This window comes from Esox lucius, chromosome 19 (assembly GCF_011004845.1).
Source record: "Esox lucius isolate fEsoLuc1 chromosome 19, fEsoLuc1.pri, whole genome shotgun sequence".
Lineage (NCBI taxonomy): Eukaryota > Metazoa > Chordata > Actinopteri > Esociformes > Esocidae > Esox > Esox lucius.
The window spans coordinates 29,782,476-29,807,011 of record NC_047587.1 but is presented as its reverse complement, the minus strand read 5'-3'; the positions used below and the strand labels follow the sequence as shown (position 1 = coordinate 29,807,011).

The 24,536-nt window shown below is 42.5% G+C and overlaps 1 protein-coding gene across 7 annotated transcripts in view; it reads left to right on the top strand.

Moving 5' to 3' along the window:
- The window catches only part of akap13 (A-kinase anchoring protein 13), a 90,596-nt gene that overhangs the window by 7,584 nt on the left and 58,476 nt on the right, over positions 1-24,536 (top strand). For all 7 annotated transcript variants that reach the window (XM_029115278.2, XM_029115282.2, XM_029115281.2 and 4 more), the window contains exon 2: positions 14,536-14,579. In XM_029115278.2, the coding sequence (XP_028971111.2) occupies positions 14,547-14,579 (33 nt within the window). In that variant the 5' untranslated portion in view covers positions 14,536-14,546. The remainder of the gene's footprint in view (positions 1-14,535; positions 14,580-24,536) is intronic.

Sequence of the window (24,536 nt, the reverse complement as noted above, 5' to 3'; positions counted from 1 at the left end):
CCACTCGCCGTGTTTGGAGGAAGAAGAAGGATGAGTACAACCCCAAGAACACCATCCCAACCGTGAAGCATGGAGGTGGAAACATCCTTCTTTGGGGATGCTTTTCTGCAAAGGGGACAGGATGACTGCACCGTATTGAGGGGAGGATGGATGGGGCCATGTATCGCGAGATCTTGGCCAACAACCTCCTTCCCTCAGTAAGAGCATTGAAGATGGGTCATGGCTGGGTCTTTCAGCATGACAACGACCCGAAACACACAGCCAGGGCAACTAAGGAGTGGCTCCGTAAGAAGCATCTCAAGGTCCTGGAGTGGCCTAGCCAGTTTCCAGACCTGAACCCAATAGAAAATCTTTGGAGGAAGCTGAAAGTCTGTATTGCCCAGCGACTGCCCCGAAAGCTGAAGGATCTGGAGACGGTCTGTATGGAGGAGTGGGCCAAAATCCCTGCTGCAGTGTGTGCAAACCTGGTCAAGAACTACAGGAAACGTATGATCTCTGTAATTGCAAACAAAGGTTTATGTACCAAATATTAAGTTCTGTTTCTCTGATGTATCAAATACGTATGTCATGCAATAAAATGCTAAGTAATTACTTAAAAATCATACAATGTGATTTTCTGGATTTTTACAGTTGAAAAATGACAGACTTTTACATGCTTTTTAAGTAGGAAAACTTGCAAAATCGGCAGTGTATCAAATAGATTCTCTGTTCCAAACATTAGTTTCTATTATTCTTTGTACAGATGATTTTCTAGAAGTGCATTATAAGTGTGGTTCATTATGAGTTTGGCAGCCAATAATACACAACAACCGCAGTGGGCAGAGATGTAATTTCAAAATGTAGTTTTGATTTACATTTGATTTAGTTGCCCACTAATGGTAAATTGACATCGATTTAGGGGATTCTTTTCTGGAAATCAGGTGCAACCAGTGAACCTGTTTTTGCCCTGTTAGTTGCCTGTGGCCTGGCTGATTCCCCTTCCTCCCCTTTGTAACATCACAGCTTGTATCTCCCCCTCACCACCTTCTCCATATTTAGCCCTTTGTAATCAAAGTGTGTCCACACCAGCCTGGCACTTTCAGGCTCCTCTGGAGTCACCACCTGATCCAAACACTAACTTCTTTTCTTTGATAGCCTGTTTCATAGGGGACGTGGTAGTACATTCTGCATTCAGTAGGTGTATCTCAAATACTGTGTTTCTGTTTAAATTAATGGAAAGAGGATCTTTTACAGATCTTAGTGATGACTGTTTGGAAAATCGACTTATGTCAAGCAATCTGCCAGAGGCCAGAGATGCTGTCAAAGCATTGCCATGGACTTTGTTGACCTTTAGTAAACTCTGAGAAGAAAGGCTCTTCGTTATCCTTTCCAACTTGTCCTCCTTTGTGTGAGTGGAGCCCACATCTGCACTTTTAATGATGATGTGCTGGTGTCTGGACAGCTTCCTGTGAGCAGTGCAGCAGTGTGTTGCCTGGGCCTATGCAATCAAGATACACTACACTGCTGTAGATCCTTCTGGTTATCCTCTATCTGCACTTGTTTTGCATTGTTGTGGTAGCAGTGCTAGTGGTAGACGTCTGTAGCTAAGATGCTACGACTTTGTCCTCCTGTAATCATGGCAAACATAATATTTCTTCATGAGTCATGGACTGTGGCTATTTTGTTAACAGTTGCTTATCCCGTTTGTAGCCAGTGTGCAGTGAACATTAAGTGTGCTGTGTTATCTGGAAAAACGCTCATATTTCTACTTTTCTTAAAGGTGAGGTCAGTGAGGGAGGTAGGTTGTGTCAATAATCCTCTATGGCCACTTTGACCTCTGGCTATCCCCTGCTTCATCATTTCATGTTTCAAGAGGACATCAAAATTATTTCTCATCTTTTTCTTCCCCCACTATTTTTGAGTGTGGGGATGGGCTTGCCAAGATATTTCAGATTATTCGTCTCACAGGAAGTGGCTATGTGTTGATAATTACTTTTAATGAGCACTATTTCATGGTCCACTATACTTCATATCAGAAGTTTGGAGTTTGGAGTCATTTCCTTCTGGGAAGTCAAATGTTTCATTAAAGTGACCTTAAGATATCCCCTTAACAGCAGTGGAATTATTCACTAACTTGGGCTGTACGTTTATGTGTAAGCCTTTGCTAACTAGTATTCATTATCCTGATTCTTTTGTTAAAACAGTGGCACAGGATGGTAAAATAGGCCTTTTCAGAGACTGAATGAGTGTAGATTAGACAAACCACCAGCTGGTGATAAAAACATCCTATTCTCCACCTACACATCTGTTTAGATGTTAGACTGATATGTTAGACTGAACTTTACCTGGCATGCAGGTAATATATTCTCAGTTAGGACCTGGAATAGAACATTGCATATAAATAGGGTGAATCCCTCCCTCTCCCATGTCATAAAACCATGTCAGTCAGGTGGCCGGGCGGGTCTTACACCTGTATTATCAACTAAACACTCTTTTTCTGGACCAATGTTTTGTTTTTATCTCAGACTGATGACAGTTTATAAAAGTGGATACAGCTTGCATGTCTGTGCCTGTGTGTCTGTCGGTCTGTGTGCTAATGAGCTGCAGCTCTCTGTCTCCCTGCCAGAGAGAAGCCTATGGGGCAGCCTAGTTGCCTGGGCCTGATGGGGGCGGTGGGGGGGGGGTCTCATTGTGTTATCAGACGGGGTTTGTTTACAGACAAAAGATGACTAAGCCCGGTCTCTAAACCCTGGCCACTCACACTCCAGGTCGGCCCATTGTGCATATTTAGACGTTTTTAATTGGACTTCTAGTTGTTGTTCTGCAGGGTGGCGTTAAGGTGTTACTGTCTAGTTATGGACAACAGATCAGCTATGGCCCTCCTCCTATGAGAAACATTGATTATATCCATCCTGCTAGAGAGTAGCTGTTTGTGAGCTATTATGGGGCAGGATTTCATTCCTTTGTCGAAAGTGGTTCTGAAGTTCTGAGCTTATACCTGGCTTAGCCCTGACTAGCACTGACTAGGCCAGGCAAAACAGTATGCATACTTCTTATGTATACATTTGAGGTGTTAGATCTAGGATTTATGCAAATTCAGAGCTTTGTTTTTGTCACAAACACATATTCTGTTTTAGTTCAGTGCTTCTTCTCAATGGGCCAGTCAAGCTGCCTGGCTACAGTATGTTTGTGGGCTGTCTAGGCTAAATGTATCACTCTCCGTCAGGACAGGATTTTTCTCTGTTTGTCAGAGCAAAATGGTTGCTATGAGAAAGGCTTGAGTTAAAGCTTAGTCGTTTAATTTCGGGGGGGAAAATGTGTCTCTTCCTATGGCCCAGTGTCCAAACTTTTCTCATTGCCACACATTTTTTATTTCCTGCTGTGGATAAAGACTCCTGATGGTGGTTTGTCTTGTGCAGACTGCAGAGAAATGCTTTCCATAACTGCTAATTAAAAAAGCCTTGTTGCTTATATCTTTGGGCCCATTCAGACTACAAGAATTGTCATGATAACAGTTACATTTAAATAACATTTACATAATATTTAAATAACATTTTGGGTTCAGGTTCACACTTCATTTACCAAACGTTAAGTTGAAACATGCCCAGAGTATCGCTTTGCCCTGTCAAAATATTGTCTTTATTATATTCACTACAAGTGAATATAGTGACATGGATTCTAATCAATCCGAAGAATTTCGAAAATGACTGTAGTTTCATTTTTTCAGGCTGGTACCAAGCAACACGAGCTATCCCACCATCTAAATACATATTTATATGTTATTTGTCATTTGTCGTTATAATTCATGTTACCTATTTGTCATGTCACCTAGCTTTATTGGACACAGATCAAAACAAAGGTTTTGTAGAACAATATTTTGTAGACCAACTGGCTGAATTTCTTAAGTTCGACAATCATGGAAGTGGCATGCTAACAGTGTAGCTTAGCCAGCCTGTCCAACATAATCTTAAACCAAAGGGGATATGTTTGGGGATAACCAGGACAGCACACATAACTTTGAATATGTACCTTGGAAGGTGATATGAAGCAATTCACATGTTTACAATTCACATGTTTATAATATTTTAAATAACCAATGCAAATATTGTCTTGTTTATCTAAATAAAAGTATAGTAGTGTAAAAATTGCATTTGTTTGTTCATGATACATATCCTGATCTATTAAGCAAGGCAGCTTGTTCATTTCAACCAACCTCTGTTGCTCCTTTACCCTCCCTGAGCACTGTGGGCAAAATAGCTACATTTGGATTATTGTAACTGCAGTTTAAATTAAGAGCTGATCCTTGTCTTAACCCCCTACCCCCAAGCATCCCTTCTGTGCTCAAGAGCTCGTTCACATGAAAAGCTCTCAGCAAGCTCTTAGCAATCACTGTATTTGGGCAAGGCCATCGGCAGTGCCAAGCTGTTATCAGGCTCCTTTAGATGCTCTGTGTTTTTTTGAGTGTTCTCCATCCTTGGTATGCATTCCACCACAACTCTTCACTTCTTGAGAGCAGCCCCTCAGAAGCCAAACTTTTTAAAGAATAATCATGTTTACTTTTTTTTCTTCATTTTTTCACCGCTTCATTTCATTTAAAGTTTATCTAAATGTGTGTTACACCGAAGCTGAAGTTTAAAGAAGTTGACCATTTGTTTCCTTGTAGATCCCCTCCCCGCTGGCTAGTGGGCGGCCATTTGCTCCTGGAGTGACCTGTGGAGGAGGAGCATTTAGCAGCCCTCTGGTTAAACTTCAACTCCATTAAACCCCCATTCTCCAGTCCTCCTGACCTGAACATATGCCCCCCCCCCGCCACAGAACACACACAGTCACACTGAGCCTTGTTTACCGCTCCATGCTTTTACAACACTACAAACAGATTTAGACACAGCAAGTGTAGTGCTTTTTCTGCCCGACTCTTATCTCCGAGGTAACATGCTTTCCAGAGTTTCACCAGGCTATTGGTTTAAAGACTGATTTAGGAAAAGCAGTGAGATTGTAATTTTGTAGACATTAACTGTATTTGTGATCACTCTTTGCCTTTTTATACCACAATCCTATCCCAGCTGTAACCGTTCTGTTTCTTTGCCAGAAGTTCAGTTTTTTTTACCCCCATAAAGGCTTGAACTTCAATTGCAAATCTTTTGGATTGACTTGCAGCAGGGATCTCCTAAGCTGTTTTTGTTTGTCTGTCGACATGGAGACTTCAACAGCGAGACAGCTTATTGGTTGAGCTTCAGGGCAGGAAGCTAAAACCACAAGTGTGACTGAAGTGAAATTATTGCATTATATTCAACGTGTTAAAAATATATAAATTATGTTACCTGGTTCACTGTGGTGCCAATGGTATTAGATGGTGTCTGATTGCAGAACATGTAGAAGAGGTTGATTGGGAACTATCAGTATCTACTAGCATGTCAATGACTAGTAAACAATTCTAAAAGAACTGTACATTTTTAAGTGTATCATTGCAAAATGTCTGCAAATCTCAGTGCAGCCTTAACATTATCCTACCTGTTTAGCCATTATTTTCTTGAAATATTTTCTTTTGGGTTGAAATAAATACTTTAATATGCTAAATCAAAGTAGAGTTAACTGATGAATAGGGAGAGGAAGAATATTATTAGTATATACTATTTATTACTGATGCAAAGTAAACCATAAAATAAGCATCAAATGTGCAGACCCATTGCTAGACCATTGCTGGAACGGCACATTTGCTTCTTGCTAAATTTTTGCAGGCCATCTTTAACTCACAATGCAAAACTCTGTAGTATACTTTCCCTGGAATACGTATTGCCTCATAAGCTTGTAGCTAGTTGTTTTTATTATGAGCCTGGGAGGCGATTTGTTAACTGTTTCAGAAAATGGTTAATCGAGGGGGACTTAGGCTGTTTTTCGGGAATAAACGTGTTTTAGAAAGGAAATAAAGTTGAAAAGCAAGAGAGACTGGTGTTGTACAGAGAGGTTTCTTTATTTGATACAATTTACATTTCTTAGGGTTTAACACGTCCAGCCTTTTTTGTTGTTGATGTTGGTGTGCTCTCCTCCCTCCCCCCACTGCTGGAAAAAAAGTGGGGGAAACACTGCATGAGATATTTTAGTCCTTTATAAATTGCTACTCATTTATGTGAAAATGTGTTTTCCTTTTTTCATTTGGGGGTGTTTAGATACATGGCAAACAATATAATCAGTTAAAATTTAGTCTATAACACAATACCTGGAAAAAGTGATGGGATATGAATACTTTCCAAATACACTAAAGTTATTTAAACTCTGGACATTCACCTTGAAGAAACAACTCAGGACATTATTTGGGAAACATCTTTACATAATATTTTGGGTCCCAATTACAGGTCTTTAATTACCCCTCCTTTAGGGTAAAATTACTGAAAAGATATTACAGTAATTTGGCTTGTACACATTGATCTGTGGAAGTTGCAAGGGAGATGTTCAAAAGAGTTGGAAATCCCTTGTATTTACGTTTGGCTGCTTGAGTTGCTCTTTTAGTAATTGACGCTTGTCTGTAGCCTCCTGGAATCCATCCGGTCTGTGGTCAACAAGTGTGATGGATAAGTTAATTCATAAAAAAGGATATGCCAATTTTGGAAACCTGTCATAGGAAAGTAGTTAATTTGGAGAGTTTATTTTCCTAGTGATTGATGAAAGTTGCCATTACATAGGAGTTTGTTCACTCCGCATCACACCACATCACTCTGCATTAAAGCACATCACTCTGCATCACACCACATAACTCTGCATCACACCACATAACTCTGCATCACTCTGCATTATACCGCATCACACCACATTATAGCACATCACTCTGCATTATAGCACATCCCTCTGCATTATACCACATCACTCTGCATTATATCACATCACTCTGCATCACACCTCATCACTCTGCATTATAACACATCACTTTGCATTATAGCACATCACTCTGCATTATACCACATCACTCCGCATCACACCACATCACTCTGCATTATACCACATCACTCTGCATTATATCACATCACTCTGCATTATAGCACATCACTCCGTATTATACCACATGACTCCGCATTATACCACATCACTCCGCATTATACCACATCACTCCGCATTATACCACATCACTCCGCATTATACCACATCACTCCGCATCACACCACATCACTCTGCATTATACCACATCACTCTGCATTATACCACATCACTCTGCATCATACCACATCACTCTGCATCATACCACATCACTCTGCATCATACCACATCACTCTGCATCATACCACATCACTCTGCATCACACCACATCACTCTGCATTATACCACATCACTCTGCATTATACCACATCACTCTGCATTATACCACATCACTCTGCATTATACCACATCACTCTGCATCACACCACATCACTCTGCATCACACCACATCACTCTGCGTTATAGCACATCACTCTGCGTTATACCACATCACTCTGCATTGCACCACATCACTCTGCATCGCACCACATCACTCCGCATCACACCACATCACTCTGCATTATAGCACATCACTCTGCATTATACCACATCACTCTGCATTATAGCACATCACTCTGCATTATACCACATTACTCTGCATCACACCACATCACTCTGCATTATAGCACATCACTCTGCATTATAGCACATCACTCAGCATTATAGCACATCACTCTGCATTATACCACATCACTCCGCATCACACCACATCACTCCGCATCACACCACATCATCCTGCATTATACCACATCACTCTGCATCACTCTGCATTATAGCATATCACTCTGCATTATACCACATCACTCTGCATCACACCACATCACTCTGCATCACACCACATCACTCTGCATCACACCACATCACTCTGCGTTATAGCACATCACTCTGCATTGCACCACATCACTCTGCATCGCACTACATCACTCCGCATCACACCACATCACTCTGCATTATAGCACATCACTCTGCATTATAGCACATCACTCTGCATTATAGCACATCACTCTGCATTATACCACATTACTCTGCATCACACCACATCACTCTGCATTATAGCACATCACTCTGCATTATAGCACATCACTCAGCATTATAGCACATCACTCTGCATTATACCACATCACTCCGCATCACACCACATCACTCCGCATCACACCACATCATTCTGCATTATACCACATCACTCTGCATCACTCTGCATTATAGCATATCACTCTGCATTATACCACATCACTCTGCATCACACCACATCACTCTGCATCACACCACATCACTCTGCGTTATAGCACATCACTCTGCGTTATACCACATCACTCTGCATTGCACCACATCACTCTGCATCGCACCACATCACTCCGCATCACACCACATCACTCTGCATTATAGCACATCACTCTGCATTATAGCACATCACTCTGCATTATAGCACATCCCTCTGCATTATACCACATTACTCTGCATCACACCACATCACTCTGCATTATAGCACATCACTCTGCATCACTCTGCATTATAGCATATCACTCTGCATTATACCACATCACTCTGCATCACTCTGCATCACTCCGCATCACACTGCATCACTCCACATCACACCACATCACTCTGCATTATACCACATCACTCTGCATCGCACCACATCACTCTGCATCGCACCACATCACTCCGCATCGCACCACATCACACCACATCACTCCGCATCACACCACATCACTCCGCATCACACCACATCACTCCGCATTATAGCACATCACTCTGCATTATAGCACATCACTCTGCATTACACCACATCACTCTGCATTACACCACATCACTCTGCATTACACCACATCACTCCACATCACACCACATCACTCCGCATCACACCACATCACTCTGCATCACATCACTCTGCATCACACCACATCACTCTGCATCACACCACATCACACCGCATTACCGTTTGGACCTAGTTAGAGAGACAGATTTTCAATTAGTATATAGACTTTCAAATAGCTTATAGCTTTGTGCCTGTTGTGCCATGACGTTTGACATTCTAGAGGGCCTAACTGCCCACTGTACAAAGGCTTTTCAGTTTTTAACTGGGAAATCCTGAGGAGAGGGACACATGCTACATTCTGTTGCAGTCGTGTGTGTGTGTGTGTGTGTGTGTGTGTGTGTGTGTGTGTGTGTGTGTGTGTGTGTGTGTGTGTGTGTGTGTGTGTGTGTGTGTGTGTGAGAAACCTGAAAGGTATAAGAATTCACAAACACCCCAACCCATGGACACAGCACTGTGAAGGGGACATCTAAATGATTTGTGCCGGCCCTTGTGAATGAGACAGAGGCATGCACATATAACAGCAGGAGTCTTCAGCAAGGCTTCAGCCACGCTCTAATATTAAGGTACCATAGTAGCAATGCTTTTCTCATAATCACTAATTGTGTTGTATTGAAAGACAAATCCCTGTCATCCATTCGATGTTTTCTCTGCTAGGTTGTATTGTGCAGATGACTGAGGGTTAAAGCTAACTAAATGTAATGTAATGAATGGGTGAGCGTTAGCCAGCTGATCCGTAATCACCTAATCCTATTTCAGGCTTCATGTCACTCATGGTGCAGTCTCAGCATCATCCACGGTCACACAATTACCTCTCTCTGTAGTCATTGTGTAGCGGCTGACCAATAGGCTTGAACGACTGTACGTGAATACTGTCTCCCACTACTACCTCGCCTGTGATTGGTTTGCAGTTAGTGGTTAGCATGTTAGTTGGGTAGCAAAACCCTTAATTGTACTACAATTTCAATAAGAGAACAACACAGTTTATGTGCAGTTATTTCTCTACTAAAAGAGACCAGAGAGCTGACATTTCGTCCCCTAACAGAAAACAGAGAGCTGATGATTTCATGGAATTACTAAACAAACAGCTGTCTGGGTCTGGTTTCAGAGTTCTTCACACAATGTTGGATTGACCGTTCATGTTTGTTTTGGTGGAAATCTACTTCTGAAGGTTCCTAAACTGACAGACTTCTACCTGTGTTGTCGGCCTGAATTTGAACGCATGGCTAAATCAGTTTAAACTCTCTGACCTTCTACTTCCCTTCCCATCACATTGTGTCACAAAGTCTCTGTTTACTGATAACCCGTCCTGTCCACCACCACCACAGCCCATACAATTTCAGCTCCTGTGAAGGCACTGAGGCTGTGGTTGCAGAGAAATTCTGCTCCACACAAACTGACTAATACTGACAGACTACGACAAGCCAAGGATGTACTCGAACACAGAGCTAATATGTAAGTTGTGTTGCGGTTTTTCACACAGCACACATCATAACTATGTAGAGCCATTGTTGTCATCATCACCCATAAACACTTCCTGGCATTTTACTGAAATGAACAAGTCATTGGTTATTTTTTTTCAAGACTTAAGTTATATTTGGGATGAAAATGCAAAGCCAAAAATTACAACCGTGATTGTTATGTGGACAAAAACATTACTCGCAAAACTGTAGAAGCCTCGTTTTATTTGTGAACCGTCGGCCTCTTCTATGTTCTGTGGTCAGTTGTGCAATACGTTCAGCCCAGCAGTCAGCCAGCCATTTTCTCCCTTTGAACATTAGAGGTCATTATATAGGTCAATAACTGGTATTTTTCTGGATGTATGGAATAATCCCTCGGCAGTGCTCCGTCATGCACTGCAGGTTGCCCAGCCTGTTGTTGGGGATCAATCTGACGACCTACGGTGACCCCAAGGGTTCATATACCTCTTGCTTGACACATTTCACATTGTTTCCTGTTAATGTGGAAATCAAATTTGATATACTATACAATAATAGTGTCATAGGATGTAATTCACCTTTTATTCTAGCTATGCTTTAGAGTTTGTGTCTTCAAAGGACACTGTAATGGTATGTGTAACTTTACAGATGTATTCTGCATGGTAGAGATGGAGATAGATATTCTGAAAGACAGTCTTGCCAGCATTTTCTCTCCGATTTGAAAGCCAGGGGATGTGGTCGTGCCAAGTTAACATAGCCATAAAGTCCTAAACCCTGCATATTTGCTAAGATGTCTCTTCTTAATTAATCAGATTTGAAACATAACCCTAACCGTAACCACACTGACGAATGTATGCCTAAATACTAACTTTACAAGACCCAAAAAATGAATTTCTGTTTTTATGAATGCTTTGGCTATGTCAGATTTTGACTTGGTTCTGGTATTTAGTGGAAGTCATGGGATTTCCTCATGCTTTACAGATCAGTGTTAAAGTCCATCTGTGGAAGTCAGTCAGTCAGTAGTCAGTAAGATGCCTGTTGTGGCCATCTGTGTGTCTCTCCGTCGGTCTGTCTGTCTGTACCACTGTTCGTCCATCTGTCCATCTGTCCCCCTGTCTGCCTGTTCCACTGTTGGTCCATCTGTCTGTCTGTCCCCCTGTCTGCCTGTTCCACTGTTGGTCCATCTGTCTGTCTGTCCCCCTGTCTGTCTGTACCACAGTTAGTCCATCTGTCTGTCTGTCCCCCTGTCTGTCTGTACCACGGTTGGTCCATCTGTCTGTCTGTCCCCCTGTCTGTCTGTACCACTGTTCATCCATCTGTCCGTCTGTCTGTCTGTACAACTGTTGGTCCATCTGTCTGTCTGTCTGTACCACGGTTGGTCCATCTGTCAGTCTGTCCCCCTGTCTGTCTGTCCCCCAGTCTGTCTATCCCCCTGTTGGTCTGCAGGACTGGACTGTTAGGGCTTAGGTCATCACAATGACATAATTTGTTATAACTAGAGGCAGCTAATTATCCAGCCGTTCTTTCTGTGTCTCCAACAGTAGCCCATTACGGTGTAAAGAGTTAGAAACTGTCTCAGGAATAAGGAGCATGACCTGCCCAATGCTGGATGCCCCTCCACTCCTCCTGTCTAATTCATGATGCAAAGAGGAGCTCACTCTGAGTAGCCTGTAGTCCGTGCCCCCAATCTGGAACCTTGCTTCCTGTCCTGTCCTGTCCTCTCTCCCTCTGGAATAGTGGGCTTTTTGTGGGCTTTTGGAGCACACCAAATGTACAGGTCGAATTTCAGCGGTGCCATAGTGCTAGCCAAGTCACACAAACAACAGCCCCCCCTCCCTCCCCTCCATTTTTAATGCCTTTAGACGTAGATATGGTTTTTGAAAACCACAGCCGTACTGCTGATTCTGCAACCCGCTGCTGCTGTCGCTCTCCTGGCCCATCCTAGAGTGTTTTTCTTCTTAAGGGAACCACTTTTGTTTGTTTTAGCATTTATTTTCCTTCGTCATTGGCAATCTCCCTTCTGTACAGCCGCACACTGTTAAGTTCTTCGCAAAGCAATAGTTTTCTTGACAGACTATCCCTGCCTCTTCCTGCTGCTGACAGACTGAGGTGTTCCTTGCTGGAGGTAATCAATACGTTGCTGCTCAGCGTGTGTATGGAGAAGCTGATTATATATTTGCTTTAAGGTCCATGTTAAATCAACACCTGTTGAGTGAGTGGGAATCCTGCAGCAGCTAGCCATGCAGTCTGGTTTTCTTTCAGTGGGAAGGTTGGGGGCCATTTCACATTAATAAGAGATATCGGAACAGCATTTAAATAATATATAGATGAACATCTATTCAAATTTGCATCTGTAACAATCGCGCTGGCAGAGCTTGATAATAGGTGCAACCGATACGTGTGTAGCTCCTTTCCAAAATAAGATCTTCAATCAGCATTAGTCTCAGAATTAGTGTCCAGTTCCACTACATCAAAAAAGACTACAATTATTGGACTACAAAATTACTGTGATAAAATAGTGATAGTGTGACGTTTAGCAGCTACGCTGTCTAGATATGATGTTCTGTTGGCCAATGGGCAGCATTTAAGTTTGGCCTTCGTAAGGACAGAGACTGATAATTGCTTGTTTTTTTGGGGCAGTATTTTCATCATAAATCAAGCTAAGCAAGCTGTATGTGTCAGAAGAGGTAGCTTTAGCTAGCTAGCTAGTTACGTCATGTTAGTACCAAAGGACATCAATTTAGATTCTCACAGTTTTACAATATTGAAGATAAATGTATTGCTGACACAATAGTCTTGCCTCAATGGAACTATCATATTGTGAATAGACCAGTTGACTTGGGATTTGGGTAGAGTGGGGCTGAGGCCCGAACGACTGCCCTGGCTTATAGAGTGGGGGTTGGAAAGGGTTATGGTCTGGTGGTGTTAAGGGGAATTATAACCAGGAGTTGGACATCACAATGCGGGATTAGTGTGCTCCTCTATGTGAATGACCGACACCTACAAGACTGCAATTCCTAACCCCCCCCCCCCCCCCCCCCCACAAAAACGTTTTCAATTTTGTTGGTTTGTACTTGGTACACCATGTGCCTTGGGATTTAATAATCAGATTGGCGCTTTGAACCACCCCCTGCAGAATGTTACTTGAGGCTGATTAGGAAACAATAGTGGGGGGTGGATTAACATCTTAAATAGACAGAAGGGGTACCAGATCAAACAGAAGGGGTACCAGATCAAAATAGGAAGGCTTTTCCATTACTTTGCTTTCAGCTGCCTTCAAAAGGATGCTGTAATGGTTTCACACTTGGTTGGCAATACACAGTGAAATTGGAGAGCACATCACTGACACACACACACGCGCAGACAGTCTCAGACCTACTCTGTTATCTCAAAGCTGAGGTGAGTTGCGAGTCACAGTGTGGACTCATGCACTGATCAGATAAATAACTGGTGCAGGTTCGAAGCCAGTTCAAAGTACGTGAGGAAATAAACTCAGAAAGGAAGTAGCTTCTGCGTTTAGAAAAACAGGAAGTGGCCTCTGTTTAGAGGCACGATGCTACTGTTGCTTTAAAAGTCACCATTGCTCACTGCTGTGCAACATGCTGTGTCCAGTGGCCCCGCCCGCCCGCCTGTGCCGATATAGGGGTTTCTACTTGCCATGCAAAGTCATGTGTTTGGGATGAATGGCAGGGCTGGTGCCAGCCAGGCCTGTTAGGCTTCTCTGTTCACTCCTCAGTGGAGACACTTCCTGCTGCTGAAGAACAGAGCCACATCACACGGACCTACTGATATGGGATCATCCTCATTTTCATGGGGCGTGCATAGATAAAGCTGATGATCTTCCATGTTTTGATTTTAGAATTCAAGTTTATAATAAACCGATGCTGCACACTCAACTGCTCAAAGGAGTCCAGCTCCACCACATCTTCAGTCAGCACAGAAAATACTAAACTATTTAGACCTTAATCATCAACAACAAAAAGTCCAAACCACAGGAATGGTCTCTCTCCATCTGTGGGATTCTACACAGTCAAAAGAAAGCCGCTAAAATCCTTAGTTTAGCAGAAAGAGATAATCGGCTATGTTACTGTAAAGTGCTCAAAATGATAATAATTTGAACTGATTTCTATATTTGAAATGCCTTGTCTCGAAACAAGCACAGTGTTTCTGCAGCTAACATGCCACCTGACTCCGGTTATTGCTGATACAGGAAAGTGTGAGGCTCCGTAGCTCATGCTGTGCCCTGTTTTTGGCTTACTACATTAACACTGGTGTTCTCCCTTCTCCCCACAGTGTCCAGTGTCATGAAACTAAATCCACAGCAAGCTCCGCTTTATGTAAGTACACCACTTTCATCTTAACTCCTGCTTCTGTCTGTGCTGCATCTGGGAAACGGATTCAATACATCGCAGTGTATCACGGCTTTCAGACTGTTTTCGTTTGCTAATTTGACATTCTGTTTTGGTGACATGTTAACTACATAGTGTCGTTGCATGTTTCGATTAAAGCGACCCAAAAATAAAAGCAAGAAATGTGATAATATAGATGCTACCTAGGATGTGTGTGTACACAACGTCATGTTGAGGGAGGGATGGATGGAGTGAGAACACTGGGTGTGTTTTCACTGCTGTGACTACAGGCCAGTGGGGCAGGTTGTACGTCTGCTCTAGGTAATTGCATGTTAGTGCTGTGTTTGGGTTAGTGCATGTTTAATTAGATTTACCCAGGGCATGAGCTGCCCACGTGACACAAAGGTGGCCAGCCTCAAGACCAAACAGGGTTATTAGATTATGTGTCAAACGTGTTATAGTATGTTAAAACAAGCAGGCACTAGCTGTTGTTAAAGCTGGTAATAGGTACAATACCAGTCAAATGTTTTCACAGACTTACCCATTCACTTGACTTGAATGGGTGAGTGTCCAAATTCTGAGTGGTACTGTGTGTGGCTGGTCAGCCTGCCCTGTTTTGGACCTGGCTGTCTGGTCTGACTGACCTTTCATCCGGGTCTGTCTGTCTGTCCTGGTGGTGTGGACCTAACTCGTTGAGCTCGAACTCAACCCTGGACCTCGAAGCCAATTCCAAACTGTTTGGTCATCGCAAACCTCTGGTCAGGGACTGATTTAGACCCGGAACACCAAGTGGGTGCAGTCAATGATGAGGTAGTTTAGAAAACCAGCAGGCCTTGGACCTCGTTGGGTAAGAGTTGAGTACCCCTGTTCTTTAGTATCGGTCAAGTCTGAAGATGGTTTAGTGTTGTCAGTGTTGTAGGATGTCCGCAAGAACCCTCCCCCCTTGAAAAAAACATGTGGATTCATCCAGGCGAGGTGTTAAATGTGTCATGAACGTTTAGCCAACTCTGTAAAGTATCTTTTAAATCAATGGGTAATATTATCTGTCTGGCAATCTTAAATCTGTGTGTTACCATTGAGAGATCAGTGTGACCAATGAGAGATCAGTGTGACCAATGAGAGATCAGTGTGACCAATGAGAGATCAGTGTGACCAATGAGAGGCCTGTGTTACCAAAGAGAGGCCTGTGTGAAGAAAGGATCACTGTTGCCTATTGTTGGTGTGTATCATGGGTTTGCTGTAGAGGCCCGTGGCTGGGCGTGTAGGCGGGGCGTGGAATGGGACCCCGGCTCCCTGGTTACCATTCGGATCCCTGAGCAGAGCTCTCAGCACGGCTGTGGAGCGGTAGAGGGAAGAAGGAGAGCGGAGAAGAGGGGGTTGTTGTTGTGTGATGCGTGGCCCGGCAGTGTCGGATTTCAGGGAGCAGCCACACGAAGAAGGGGATCAGCTGGGCTCAGTGCACACTGGGCCTGAGCCCTCCTCCCCTCCGGACACTTCCCTCTGAGCATGCTCAGTACCCAAAGAGGAAGCGGTGCCTTCAGGCCCTAGGTTGACACTGCCCTCTGTGTAGCCAATGTAAAAATGACGGCCACATTGAATAGAATAGTGGCTGCGGATCTGTATTTTGTCAGACCTTCGAAGAATTAGTGACCTCCTATCATGTTTCATGCGTGCTGCTCTGATTTCACCGTCCTAAAAAGTCACATCCTATTTCTGAACATCAGAGATTAAACTAAGAAAGGAAAATAGTTCCTGCTATTTAAATGAACATTACAAAAACACACATGTACATCTATATGGTTTAAATACAAAGGCAGGCCTTTCGAAGTAGTGTTCTTTAACTCATGCAGCAATGACAAATAGCAGTAGACAGTCTAATCAGTAGGCTAAGGTTATTTCTAGCATCAGTACGTTTGATGGGGCTGGATTGTTATGATGTGATTGTTACTCCCACTCAAAAAGCAGTGATACAACTTTCCTTTAATCTGGTATGCAAGCATTATAATGTCAAAATACAGTGGAAACTTGCATATGGCTGAGCAATGACAAGTTATATTGCCGCTTTGCATTGAGTGTACACAAATAGGTCCATAATATGCACAAGCAACCATAAATGTCTTGCCTGGAAAGAGTGTTATTTGTATATTCTCCACCTCCGCTCCACGTTTCCTTCTTTAACCCTATTGGAGGGGAGTGTCAGAGGTGAGGGGCCTCTTGCTTTCTCCTCGATGAGAAAGAGACGAGGAGGGTCCGTCGGCCCAGGTGATGAACTCTGCCGTTTGCACCACCCTCTGAAGTGCCTTGTGATCGAAAGCAGTGTTGTTGTCAGGTGTTGGGGCAGTATGACTGTATGTGGATCGGATCATGACAAATCTTTTCAGCTTCCTGGTCTCTTACGTGCAGCCTCACGGCTCTGCGTGTGTGGAGCGTGTTTACGTCTCAGTGATGTGTGCTCCGAGGAACATGAAGCTTTGGACCTGCTCCACTTGCATTAAGACATGAAACTGGATTTCTTTTTTTCATTAATTTTCAACGGTATTGCCAATTTTGGCTTTGTGGCGGTAGCAGCTAGAGATGACCCAGACAGAGCCGGCTCCAGTCTTCATTCTCTGTGTCTGACAACCAGGCTATATCGAAGCAGCACTTAAGATGTGGTTTAGAAAAGAGACGCCGTCGGACGGTATTTTTGAGGGTGCTGATTCACCCCATTAACGGGGAGGAAAGAAAACTGAACCTGATAACTCTGAAGAAGTGATCCCAGCCCTGTTTTTCCTCTATCAGACATGAGCTATTCAAACTGTCATTATATAGATGTACATAAAAGACAGTCCTTAGCTCTCCTCAGACTTACAGTATGAATCAAATGAAAAAGCAAAAAATTTAATACAAATTCCTGTACATTTTCTGGAACATTAGACCATTATATTGTGTTGAATAACTTTTATTTTGTACTGAAATGGTCTCTTTAAAAACATAATCTTTGTGATGATAACAAAATATACGTTCCTGTTATTCATTCTCCCTGTAGCCACAACCCGCTGCTGGAATATGGATGTAGAAATCCCCACGAATAGTCAGTTGACATGATAAAAATAAAATAAAATAGAGACATCCTTCATGATTGCCAGGAATTGCTTTTTATCTATTTACAGTCTCATACGTCAGTTTGTGAATCATCTGTATCCAGGTTTGCATCCAGTAATGGGCTTCCTTCGTCTGCCCTCTGGCACAGCAAACAACGACATCTTAAAACATGGCAGGCACTGGTTTATTACATTTTTTTTAATTCCAATGGATTAGGGAATTTTGGGTTTGGTAACAAGTGTCTTGTTAGAAACTTATCAGACAGGCTTCTCTATGGGAATGCTCTTTCTGGGCCATACTGTATGTCAGTAACTGCAGTCTTGGTGGCAGATTGTCAGTGTAGCTTGAAGTAAGCTTCCAGACTGGAACTCTGGCTTCTTTGATTGACACCCATTCAAATGGAGACAATTTTGCCTTGTTAACATTTTTTCATTCCCATAAATAAATGCCATTATTGTTTTCACAATAGCTGGGAATGTTGTTTGAAATGTTGGTAATCAACCTACAGCGTTACCTTTGCAAGTTATGCGATCAGCATGCTAACCCTAATTAAGATAGCTAGAATAGTTAGCATATCTACAAAATCGCTAGCATTAACTGGTTGAAGTAACTGGTTGAAGTGTAATTGACTTGACTGGTGACTATGACATATCATGGATGGCATTTTGAGGGGAGCTTTAAGATCTTAATGTCTTGAAAATGCAGGCGTGGCTGCACTGCCTTCAGTAGGAACAGATTGCTTCTGTACCCCACTCTTGCACACGTAAATTCCGAACTTTACTTTCCCTTACGGACCAATTGATCTTTGATCAGTCTTCTGGTGCTCTTTGAGAGAGCACATTTTCCTCAACATTAATTTTGGCAAAAGTTTACACAATATGGAAATCACTGATCCCAGCCATGAAGGAAGCCAGGGAGCAAGGAAATCAACTGCTATGACAGGCTCATAGTTGGCCTTCCCCTTCTAAAAGCCTGGTAGGGAATAATGAACCAAATGAGAGGTCCTCTTCTTAATGCCAAATGTTTTCCTGCCTAGTTATTTACTTTTCAAAGCATCTCTAACAGACTGTGCAGAAAATATAAATAAATAAAAAATGTATATATGCAGTCATTTTATCACACCCATAATATCTAAATCATATGCTGAAATAAGACTTGGACAAACATCTGTGTCGGTAAAGAAATGGATTGCTGATGTGTTATTATTGCATTATCATTTGATATGTGATCATATTCTATGGTAATATAAAACTAATATAATACTACTATACATGTAGTATAATGTTAATGAATGTCTTATCATTTGAAATTATTGTATTTTCAGTTTTTAATGTGATATCGTTGTATTATCATTTCAAATGTAATGTAATTGTATTATCATTGTGATATCATTAAAATGTGATATTGTAATATAATCTGAAATGTGACATAATTGTATTATGATTATATTATCATTTGAAATATGATGTCATTTTATTATCATACACTCACCTAAAGGATTATTAGGAACACCTGTTCAATTTCTCATTAATGCAATTATCTAATCAACCAATCACATGGCAGTTGCTTCAATGCATTTAGGGGTGTGGTCCTGGTCAAGACAATCTCCTGAACTCCAAACTGAATGTCAGAATGGGAAAGAAAGGTGATTTAAGCAATTTTGAGCGTGGCATGGTTGTTGGTGCCAGATGGGCCGGTCTGAGTATTTCACAATCTGCTCAGTTACTGGGATTTTCACGCGCAACCATTTCTAGGGTTTACAATGAATGGTGTGAAAAGGGAAAAACATCCAGTATGCGGCAGTCCTGTGGGCGAAAATGCCTTGTTGATGCTAGAGGTCAGAGGAGAATGGGCCGACTGATTCAAGCTGATAGAAGAGCAACTTTGACTGAAATAACCACTCGTTACAACCGAGGTATGCAGCAAAGCATTTGTGAAGCCACAAAACGCACAACCTTGAGGCGGATGGGCTACAACAGCAGAAGACCCCACCGGGTACCACTCATCTCCACTACAAATAGGAAAAAGAGGCTACAATTTGCACAAGCTCACCAAAATTGGACAGTTGAAGACTGGAAGAATGTAGCCTGGTCTGATTAGTCTCGATTTCTGTTGAGACATTCAGATGGTAGAGTCAGAATTTGGCGTAAACAGAATGAGAACATGGATCCATCATGCCTTGTTACCACTGTGCAGGCTGCTGGTGGTGGTGTAATGGTGTGGGGGATGTTTTCTTGGCATACTTTAGGCCCCTTAGTGCCAATTGGGCATTGCTTAAATGCCACAGCCTACCTGAGCATTGTTTCTGACCATGTCCATCCCTTTATGATCACCATGTACTCATCCTCTGATGGCTACTTCCAGCAGGATAATGCACCATGTCACAAAGCTCGAATAATTTCAAATTGGTTTCTTGAACATGACAATGAGTTCACTGTACTGAAATGGCCCCCACAGTCACCAGATCTCAACCCAATAGAGCATCTTTGGGATGTGGTGGAACGGGATCTTCGTGCCCTGGAAGTGCATCACACAAATCTCCATCAACTGCAAGATGCTATCCTATCAATATGGGCCAACATTTCTAAAGAATGCTTTCAGCACCTTGTTGAATCAATGCCACGTAGAATTAAGGCAGTTCTGAAGGCGAAAGGGGGTCAAACACAGTATTAGTATGGTGTTCCTAATTATCCTTTAGGTGAGTGTATGTATTATGTTGTTCTGTCATCAGACTTTACTACTGTGGGATGGTCTATAAGTCGTTGGACCCAGGAAGAATAGCTGCTGCAGTTTAGTTGCTACTGGGGATCTTAATAAAGGGCACACATAAAATGTAAATACATGGTTGACAAACTTAAGGAGTTTTAACTACACTGGTTTATGAATGTTAAATGTTGTTACAGGTATCCACTATAGGAATATATTCATGTGTTGCTAATATGTTAATATGCTAATAGTAAGAACCTTTAAACTGGCTAGAAGTTAGAACTTTTCACTGTAGTTATGGTGTAACCATGACACTAACAGATCTGCACTTGCTTTTCTCTCAAGGGCATTCATAAACAATGGCACTGCAAAGCCTACAACCATTTTTTTTCTCTCTCTCACTCAAGTAGACCCGCCTAACAGAACACATTAGAAGTGAGGTGAAGCAAGAAGAGTTGACACGCTTTGAAACACATGGCTGGTTAGTTTCTGCTGCCCCACCCTGAGGGCTGCAGAAGCAGGAAGAACAGGGAGGAGCTACTGCAAATGGAGAAGTGAAGTCTGTTGGTTGTCCCGTCTCTCTCTGCCTTCTCAGGGTGTCTTGGGATGGTGGTCCCCTGGTGCTGGGTGGTGTGATCACAGGGTCAGGAATGTAACACAGCCTGGGCAAACCACAGCATTCGTGACAATGACTCATTCACATGTGCACCAGAGAGTGGCTGTTCTTGGGCTGGCTTGTGCAGTTGTCTGTTTTGAAAACCATTTCAGCACGGGATATCAAGCATTCAAATTCAAGAAGATCCTTATTAGTGTTGGAGAACTTATTTCTGACTGTAGAGGTGTTTGTGAAAACCAATTTGTCTGAGGCCTTGGTTAAGCGCCTTGTGGGTTTTTTAATCAGTTGTCTGGCTCTCTGCTAATTTCATTGAATTCTTGGAGCCAGACATGTAGGAACAGAGAACATTATCTGTGTCCTGTCTTTCTAGAAAACCTTGGAGTATGTTGTTGTGTTCATGCCCTTTGACCAGTGGAGTGCCCTTGAAGTTATACAGCTGTCTCTGAATGAAGCATACACACAGTTAAAATAGCTCGTTTATTCTACGCATCACCATTCTAATGTTTATGTTAAACTCACGTATTGTTAGTAATACCATTAGGGTTGAAATATTTCATGTTTAAACTAAATCAAATGGGCTGGAAATATCCTAAGATCCTGAAAACTAAAATTAATTGTTAACATTTTGAATTGACCCCAACACACATACACAGAGCCACCCTGTTTTTGGTCTGAGTGATGTCCGTCAGCCTGTCATTAGAAGTACACCTGGAGGATGTAGCAGGCAGTTGGGAGCTTTACTTGGGCTCCTCTGGGTTTATTTCCAGGCAGCAGTTAGGCATACGTCTGATGGAGATCTCTGGAACAACATCACAAACAGCCCAAGAATGCCTAACAACATACTTGACCTGAGGCAGTCAACTTAGGCCCTAAAATTACAGCAGTGGAATGGTTGGAACCTTATTGAAATGGTAGGAACCTTAGTAAAATTGGTTGGAATCCTAGTACAATTGGTTGGAACCCAGGTGGAATGGTTGGAACCGTAGTAAAAATGGTTGGAACCCCGGTGGAATGGTTTGAGCTTTAGTAAGAATGGTTGGAACCCGAGTGGAATGGTTGGAACCTTAGTAAAAATGGTTGGAACCTTATTAAAAATGTTTGGAACCCCAGTGGAATGGTTGGAACCATAGTAAAAATGGTTAGAACCCTAGTGGAATGGTTGGATGATCTTTTTCAAACTTCTGGTACTTGAAATTGAACTCATCTTGTTTACAAATAACTACATCTCCCAAACCTACAGGGTGGTCTGCTTTCTCATGACTTTGGTGGGTTATCTTTTTCATCTGGCTCTGTTTCTCTGCTCCAACACCTGTTGTCCATATTAGGTTTTAAGAGTCTTGTGGTGGCCCAAGGCCCAGTTTACCATTAGTATGCTTGCTCATGCTCTTGGACAGAAATTCTTTACACTGAGGCTAGTCACACTCTATCCTGTGATTGAATCTTGTCAGGCTATTCTGTTTGGTGTCTGGATGCTTGTGTCATTGTTAAAAAGAACTTGTGTTGCTTGGATGTGTTTCAGACTCTGACCCTCGCTACTTTTGATTGCTTGAAAGAAACGGGCGTCGTTTGTCCTCAGATGCTCTCAGATTGACTTCCTATGATTATGACAGGTCTGAAGCCTTTAGAAAACAAGCCATACTGACCGCTCAAACTTTTTAATACATTATTGTCACATAATATTTTATCATTTGATCCCAGTCTGAAACCTTTCTAACTCCCTGGTCACTATTACATAATGGAAAAAATCTTTGACAGTTTCATTGAAGATAACATTTATTTTATTCGGCTTCTTTCTCCCTCATCCTAACCAAATATAATGCGTTCCATTCAGCATCTCTGAAGGATAGCCTTTGTTCTTATGTCTACAATCTCCATGGTTCCAGCCAGCCGTCTGTCTAGAACCATAGGGCCTCAAGGCCACAGCCGCCAGTGTTGGACACACCAACGCGTGGAGTAGGGTTGTTGTCTCCGTCAATCAAAGATGAGCATGACACATGATATGCCAGGGGTAGGGAGGTTAGAAGGAGGGGTAGAAAGGTACGTCTCTTCTCTTTGAATTCCTCTGTGCCATTCATGTAGGAAGTGTCTGATACAACCTGAGCATGGAGATAACATTGCTCATCTGTGACCGTATAATTAGGGCTTTTCTCTCCGATGGTTTGTTGTCTCGGCCTGTTAAAGATACGTACAAGAGTCCAAGGCCATTATTGTTCTTCACAGGTACAGGACGTAGGATGACTGGGTGTGATCTTTCCTCTTCCAGTCCACTGTATGTTACTACCGTTTTATCTTATATAAAGAGGGAAACGTACATATTGACTTCTCTTCTAGCTACTTGTTATCCACCAGAGAGACCAGCTGCCTGCTTCTTATCAACCTTAGTAACTAGCTGACTGGTATTCATTAACCAGAGGGACCAGCTTACTGCTTCTTATCAACTCTAGTAACCAGCCGACTGATTTTCCTTAACCACAGAGACCAGCTGACTGCTTCTTATCAACCCTAGTAACCAGCTGACTGGTTTTCATTAGAGAGACCAGATGACTGCTTCTTATCAACCCTAGTAACTAGCTGACTGGTTTTCCTTAACCAGAGAGACCAACTGACTGCTTCTTATCATCCCTAGTGACCAGCTGACTGGTTTTCATTAGCCAGAGAGACCGGCTGACTGCTTCTTATCAACCCTAGTAACCAACTGACTGCGTGTCCTTAACCGACGAGAAAAGCTGACTTATTGTCATCAAATAAATAACTGCTTATGTCAACCAGAGAGTCAAGTTGACTGGTGGTTATCAACTAGAGAGACCAGTTGACTAGCATTCAGAGCTGACGGTTATGGCTTCAGCCCTCTGTCCAATATCAACAGTCCTGTCCACATACTTGGGACTTGTTGTGTGTAATCACCGACTATGCTATGATTCTTTTCATCCATGAAACGTGGGTTTTGGATGTTGAATTTTTTTTCTGCTTGACATTTCATGACTATCGATTTTGTGTTTCTTTCTATTTGTTTATGTCATCAGTGAAGGGAGTGTGACATTACTTTGTCAAATGCTGCCCCATGCATGTCTGTCTGAACAGCCGTTAACCCCCACTACGATAATGTGTGTCTGTGGAAACAACAGAGGGCAGTCAGCCTGATCTAGCAGTGCTGCGGTTTGGACAGGCCCACAGATAACCTATAAATAAAAGCAAATCCTGACAGGAAACATAGCCCTGCTCCAGCTTTATCTACTTCCTGTCAGGCTGATGCTCAGCTCACTTTGTGAGGCTGCTTGTCACATTGGACCGTAATGCTGTGTGACAAACTTGCTATATAAATCTGACGGTTCTGAAGGATCCACAGGTAGTGCAGCGTTTACACTGGGCCTATAAATATCTCAGACCTGTCTGAGGCCAGCACGTAGCCAGGCTTAACACAGAATGTAAGTCCCAATATACTAAGGCTGTCAATGGAAGCGTGTTGCTATTAGCTCGTTGTTTGTAAAACCAAAGATGTCTTTAAAGAAACCTACAGACAGACTTAGGCAATACAATGT